Source organism: Corvus brachyrhynchos, unplaced genomic scaffold (assembly GCF_000691975.1).
Source record: "Corvus brachyrhynchos isolate BGI_N302 unplaced genomic scaffold, ASM69197v1 scaffold12, whole genome shotgun sequence".
In the NCBI taxonomy this organism is placed as follows: domain Eukaryota; kingdom Metazoa; phylum Chordata; class Aves; order Passeriformes; family Corvidae; genus Corvus; species Corvus brachyrhynchos.
In genome coordinates, this window is record NW_008237885.1 from 2,040,448 (window position 1) to 2,047,994 (window position 7,547).

Genomic DNA, 7,547 nt, shown 5'->3' on the forward strand with positions numbered 1-7,547 from the left:
CCTGCTGTGGTTACTAAGAACTGTTTTTGTGAAGAGCAGCTTTATTTCTGTTTTTGGAAAACAGCATGCTGCACATAAAAAGAAATGGTAATATGACATATATACATACTTCTCAAAAAGCATTACAGTGGGTTGCTAAGTAAAATGGTTTGGAATGTGGCTATGCTTTGGCAATGATTATTTGATTTATTGTGTTTTGGACATGAATCTTGATTTATTTCAGTATGGACCTGCACAACACAAACTTGTAGCAAAAACTTCTTTCAGAAAGCTGAAACTTTAAATGCATTTTCTGGAAAATTACGGATTTTGCATATATCCTTTAAGTGCAAATTAAGAGGTTTTTCTCCTGTATTTTTTGAAAAGCTTTGTTCTTTGTAGCAAGGTTATTTAGTTACACCAGATACACATCTTTAATTGGGAAGACTAACTTGTACGTATTTAAGAAACATCATTAAAAAAAAAATCTCATGGGCCTCTTAGCAAAGCATTGCAAGAGTGAGCTATTGCTGGAACGTTAACTCAGGCTTCCAGATTGATCCATGTTGCTATTGTATGGCTCACTTGGTCACTCAGTATCCCCATTTTTCGTGCAAATGTCAAAGAATAAACACAGGCACAACTCAAATTGGTGACCGCTGAGTATGTATTAAACAGCCTGTGAGCCTGATGGCAACTGAGTTAGGCTTGACATCGTGAGACTGTTTTTATCTTTGCTCAGTTTACAAGAAGCTGCTAGGAGAAAATCCTATGGGAAAGTGAGAAATAGTCATCAAGCAGTGAAAAAAGAAAAAAATAAAAGTGCTCAATTATTCAGATAAACAGAAGTTGGTGTGTTCTCCCTGCTCTTGGCAGCGTTGAGAGGGGCCTTTCTGCAGGCTTTGGTGGCATCAGGATATGGCTGGGTTTTTCTATCAGTCTGGTTTTGAGTACTTTGAGGAAAAAATAAGGGTTGTTTTATTTTACTTTAAAGCTATGACAGATGTGTAAATATTAAAATACTAGGTGTTATCTCACCTCAGTGATTACTTTTAAAAAGGTTGCAGCTCTGTTGGCAGTGGAAGAGACTTGTATAAAGACTTGGGCATTTAATATCTTGAGGGATTGGGCTCAGGGGAAGAATTGCAATGAGACAGTTGAAAAGCAGCTGCCATTTCATTACATCTCTAGTAATGTGCCAAGGTTTTCTATTAGCTTTCCATTAAAAAAAAAAATCACATTCAAAAGCTGCATTAAAAGTATGCCAAAGTTTTATGTTTTAAACCAGGAACGGGATGGGAATACTGAGGCTGCCGTCTGCAGCATGTGTGCAGTCAGCAGCCTCATTAACTTTCCTCTGTTGCATCCGATTGTGACTGGTTACTGAGGAATGCCTCTTAACAGGAGTCCCAATTCTTTTGTTGATTCAAATCAGACTTTAATATTCTTTGAAACTTGTGAAGATGCATATACCCTGTGTTAGTGAGTGTGCACAAAAGATGACAGTGGTACTTACTAGACCATTTTTGTAGAATGACTGTTTCTTTTTTATCCCATGTGTCTTATATATGTATTCATGTATATGAAAAGGACATTATTATCAAACAAACCAAACTTTGTTGACAACACACTTAAATATAAATTGCAGAAATGTTTCATAAGCTGTACTCAAAGCAGTCTGACTGTGAGACCTAACTCGTGACACGTGTCAGCTTCAGAAAGATAGTGTATTTTCTGTTTTTAAAGACTCAAACAAAACTTCTCACATTCTTCTTTGAAAAAAAATTGTATTTGAAGTCCTTTTTCACCCAAACACATTTTTAGATAAGAGCACACAAGTCTTGACATTATTTCATTTTGTTATGCGCATCTGTCAAGGAACAGAGATATGATACAGCTGCTAAAAACTGATGATTGTGGAACAGTGAAACTTGACAGCATTTCATTTCCTTTATGTTCTGATTATACATTTATCAGGAAACCTATATCTCCTCTAGTTGAGCTAGAAATTGGTAGAATTCAGGAACTCAAAGGCTTGGCAAAGAACTGTCCTATTATTTGGTATCATCTTACGTTTTAGAGAAGTTGCTTGGTTGGGTCATTGTTAAAGCTTTTGCTTCTTCTTTCATTATTGTGATTCACTATCCAGAGATCACATTTCTATAGGCCCTATAACTGCTCTGCAGCACAAATTAAACGCTGGGGTATTTCATACATATACTTCGAAGTTTCAATGGTTGTCAATCATAGTTTGTAAAATATAGGGATTACAACCTGATTTTAACATCCAAATCCATTGTGTTCATTTTATGTGTGAAAATGAGAAACCCTTGTGCAGACGCAAGATTTCACAGCTTCTTTGTCATCCTGTTTTTAATTTATCTCCATGTTTTGAGCTAGTAAAATGATTTTACTTATCAGTTTAATGTAAAGCGATAAAACGTATCTATTCATCTGAATTAACAAAATCTGAGGGGATCTACAGGTTCTGTGGGATTTTTCTCACATTTTGTTATAATGTAAGTTCATATAGTAATTCTACTAATTTTTCAGTGACATACATTTACTGAATGCCACTAACCTGAAGTTCCCGTTGGGATTCCTTAAGGATACGTGTTTGTCTCTACTGTATTTATCTCCAGAAATATTGTTTGAAGCTAAATGGACTTTGGTGCATAATTACTCATGGAATCCAATATTTTTCCTAGGTATACTTCAGTAAGAATTACCCAGAAGTTGTTCAGAATGGTCAACTTGCTACAGACTCCTCCCTGGATCCTTCCTCAGGATTATGCATAACTGAGACTGCACTGTGATTCCTCATTGCCTTAACTGTTTTCTGTAGAATGTAAACCTAAGATCCTCTAAACTCAGTGACAACATTTGTGCAAGTGTTAACGGGAGAGGAAAGGGAGGGGGGGCGATTCTTTGCACTGGACATCCTTCCTATTTAATACTGAGAAGAAAATTTTTACTGTCCCTGTTTCTTTAATTTCAGTGCAATATGTTTTTCTTTCCAACTAATTATGTTTGTATTGCTAAGGAAATTACGCAGAATCAGCTTTTATTTGAAAGTTATGTGGTAGAGATCTCTTTTATTTAAACAGGTGCAGGACACCTAACAGGTCTAGTGTGCATATTTGGAGATTAGTAAAATAATTGGAATGTGTCCTTTTTTTTTTTAATAGAAATATTTTGAGAGCAAGCAAAACCAAATTTTTTTCACTGTCACTTTAGCATGACAGCTCTGTCTGAACAGCGGATTCGGTAGAGTGCAACTTACTTCTCTGGAGCAACTGTCTTTCTTCCTGTCACAAGTACCTATGCAGTTTGGTAGGAAAAAAAACTTGAAGAAGCCAAAACCACTTTTTCATTTTGATAGAAAAGTACTATATACTTATTTTTTTGATAAACAGTTCAAATAATTCTGTTCAAGATGAATGTAAATATTGGTTTTATTTTGCTAAAATCCAAATGCTGAAAAATCAGTCTCAATCTTCCGTACTTTAGAAGAAAATTACCACATTTGCACTGAAGAAATATTTAAATAATTTAACATACATTCCTCTTTTTACCCAGGTTATCAAAGAAAAAAGGTATTAAAATAACTTGAGGAAATGTTTGAATGACATGTCATTATACCTAAATACTGTGTAGTACAAAGTTATCTTCAACACAACACATTGAAATGTATACATTATTTGCATTTATTGTGCCTTAATATTTGTGCCTTCAAGCCAAAGCTGTAACTGCAGGGTACACAACAAATTCATTAGATATATGTTAAAAATATGTAACTTCAATATGTTTTAAAGTTTTGCATCAGGGGTTCTGTTGAACTTCAGCTGTTTGAAGTTACCATCCTGCCAGAACAGGTAGGAAAATACAACCTGTAGTTTTGAATGGCTGTTGCTGATAGAGAGGAATGCAGTGAGAGAGGGGTTCAATATTCATAAGTTATGTCTTGATTCAGCAAAGCACTTTAACACAAAGGCACTGTTCCCATGTTTAAAAAGTATATCAAGCAAGTGCTGTGCTGCTTCAGATTTTTTCAAATTTAGTGAGCTATTCTTTGAGGTCCAGTAGAAAATGCATCTATTCATCTCACTTTTTGAAGGGCACAGGAGGGACTAAAAGGCAACAGATTTCTTCAGGATGTGGAAAATATTGTGCTTTTTTAAAAATACTGAAGATGCTTGCTATTACCTTTGTAGTGCCAAACAAGTGTTATTTACCCAACGTTCATCCAGTGGTCTAAAAGTAAGGCAAACACAAATGTTTTTCATTTCAAGCAGTTCTACCAGAATATAATTGAGTCAAATACAAAGTTACTTCTTATTGAGAAGTAAATTGAGGCCAAAGCCTGTGCCTCAGCACTATCACTCATGTTGGATGTTTTCCTGCTTGGAGCCAGCCCAGTGGTGAGAGGTGAGAATCCTTGTTCCCCTGTTGCAGCAGCCTCCCTGCACTGGGGCTTGCTGTCCTGCTGTGAGATCCCAGGAGAGAGAGGATTGTGTCTGCAGTGCCACCAGCCAGCTTTCTGAGGGACAGGGGTGCTTTGGAGCTTGTGGAACAAGCATCAGGCATCTGTGCTTGCTGGTAACTTCCTCTTACATGGTTAGAAATCATTAGGGGGGAGTTAAAAAATGAGATGCTTTTGTCCCTATCGTTTTTTTTGGCAAGTCCTAACACTTCTCCTACAGTGTGTAGCACCTTACACTGTAACAAGTTCCACTGAGATCAGTGGAGCTGAACTTCACACAGTGCTGTGCAACAGGAGACTTGTGCTACATCTGGTGATGAATATCAGCCAGCCAGGGGCAGCTAGCAGCCACCAAGCCACGTGGCACAGATGTGCTCTTGTAAGCAGTGCTTATGGCAGATTCTTCTGAGAACACATCAGCCACATCCACTTTTTATATTGCTTGGCCCTTCTCTGAGCTCCTGCAGTCCACTTAACACAGTGTCCTAGCATATAGTTACCATCCTGTGTGTTCTGTGGCTTGCATTCGTGAATAGTGGCAAGAATTCTGAAGCAATAAAATTCATGAGTAGTGGCTGCATTACACAGGTATGTGAAGATGTGAGGTCTAAATGTGTAAAGTCATGTTGGATAGTGCTGGGGGACTGTGTAGCATAAAGGAAGTTCCACCTCATGGCCTTGTCCATAACTGCCTTTTTGGCAAGGATCCATGGATCCATGTCCAAACTCTGCTTAAGCTTTGCCGTGGAAGGACCTGGTTGGAGTGGTGTAAAACAGAGCTAGGGTGAGCTGACCAGTAAGGCAGTGCACTTCATGGAGTTGGGAGTATGAGCTCCTTTGTTCATCTTTTTTGAGCAGTGTGAATATATTCAGAATCTGTGTTTTACAATATGGAATTCTTCTTATTCCTGAACAGCTAGTTCTTACAAAAGAGGAACTGTGAGGTATAATACAGAGACTTTTAAATAATTTCAGAGACTAGTAAGTTCTCCTGGCCATACAAAAAACCTTGAGTTTATATTTTTTTATCAGACCCAAGGAGATCTGCATGCGTAAACCAAGGGTATAATTACAGTTTTAGTTCATTTCAGCTCTGAAATGAATCTATGGTAAGTTATATTTCAGAGCAGAACTCCAAAACGCTGGCTGCTGCAGAGTCACTGGTATGAGACCCTGACAGATCTAGCTATCAGTCTATAAGCTAGAATTAATTTGATCCTGTAGCTTTTTGAATGTGCACAAAAATGTTAGGTATCTCTGAAAATGCTGATTCTGCTTCTTCACGTGTTTTGGCAGGACACTGCTCGCTGTAGGTATCAAATATCAATATAAGACAAAACAAATTTTTTACAAAATCACACTCAAATTCCATAAATTGCTGAGTAGAACAACTGATAGCAAGTCATTCATGTCTGTCATGGGCATTATTTCATCTTTTTGGTTTAAAGCAACAAAAATATTTTATTCAGGAAATTGGTTTTTAGATTCTTTTGTTGGTATTGTTGATAGCTGTTTTGTTCAGATGCTGATTAAGATTGACTGACCCATTTCATTTCAGTGGGGTAAAAACGTGCAGTGTACCTGAATGGCAGAATTCAGATTGCGGGAAGAAAAAGGCCTTCGTGTGGTGAAAGTCTTCGTCTGTTAAATGAATACAATATCTTACCAGCAAGGTGTTTTATGTTTCCTAATAAAGAAAAATTTAAATAGTTTTAAACTTCCACTTTGAAAAATGTTGTGCTTTATTTGGAAATAGCAAAGCAGGTTACTCTTAAGTTGCATTCCTTATTGGGGATCTTGGAAAAAGAACTCAGTCTCCGGAGTTATTCAAGCCTTCAAAATATTTCTTCGCCATGAGGTGCCTTAAAGTATTCCAGAGTCTTATTTCTAATAAATACAATTTTATACAGTAATACGGAAAATCATCAGTTACAGAACTGTTGTTACTTTGGTGTAAAAATCTAGGAACAGCCTCTACTTCCGATCTCAAGAATTGTTTTTCACGCATTTGTTTTGGTATGTCTTTCCTCCTTCTCAGAAGACCACTGTGAGCCAACAAAGCATGTTGGCATTTTCAAAGCCACAGTTCACCAGGATAGGCTATTTCATATTTTGCTTATTTGCTTAAGGACAAAAATTCTCTTTAGTGAACTGCACCATTTTCCAGATGGGCATAATTTTCCATGATACCATTTGTATTGCCCTTTGGAAGAGGGAGGACCTTCTGGGCAGCATCAGTAATCTGGTTGCTTAAATAATGTTGATAGTTTCTCTTAGCCTTCCCAATACATGTGTGAAATAAGATTGCAAAAAGAATCGGAAGAAATGCTGCTTTTTTTGTTAATATGACCCTTTGAAATATCTCACTTCAAAGTTTGCCTCTTTTTTTGGAGGGGAGAAGAAAGACTTGAAATCACTTCTTTCATGTGATGGTGATGAGCATGACAGTTTTGCAGAAGATGTGGCTTTCTGTGTATGTTTTACATTGTGTAACAGTGCGCTGCTTTTTCATCGTTTTAACTCTGGGTTTGGTTTGGTTTGGTTCTTGCATTTGTTGTAATAATTTGATTTTGGTATTGCTATGGAATTATCTCTTTTGTGGACGTTCACATGGCAACTGCTGTCATACAATAAAAGGCATTTCTCAGAAGCCTGCCTAAGTCTGTTGTCATTGCAGATGTGTGGCTGAAGGCAGAAGTTATGGGCTGAGCTAAGTTGGGACATGCCTGACATCTCCAAACACCTCTCGGTGGCATTGGTAGCCCCAAGAGCCAAAAATCCTCTACTTGGAGGTACAAAACACAGTAATACATGCCAGCTTGGTTTTTCCAGGTGTCTTCAGTCTGAGATCTCTCAGATCACATTACCAAGATTTTTGCTTTAATTGCTAAAAAGTATTGCAAATGGATTTTTAAAAATTGTGATGGAAGACTCACTAAAGTTGAACCAGTGCAGACGGAGTATGGTCTGTGCTTGAACCAGCTGGCAGGCTCACGGGGCTGGACAGTGGAAATGTGGAAGGTCAGTGGACAGAAGTGAGGTGGGTTAGCAGCGTAACTCCAAAATCTGGTGTTACCTCTTAGTC

General features: G+C 37.6%; 1 protein-coding gene across 1 annotated transcript in view; it reads left to right on the plus strand.

Annotated features, from left to right (window-relative positions):
- Nucleotides 1-7,112, plus strand: part of ABCC4 (ATP binding cassette subfamily C member 4) — a 135,602-nt gene extending 128,490 nt beyond the window's left edge. Inside the window, exon 31 of the mRNA XM_017732634.1 lies at nt 2,688-7,112. Coding sequence (XP_017588123.1) covers nt 2,688-2,795 — 108 coding nt within the window. The 3' untranslated portion in view covers nt 2,796-7,112. The remainder of the gene's footprint in view (nt 1-2,687) is intronic.
- The last annotated feature ends 435 nt before the right edge of the window (nt 7,113-7,547 follow it).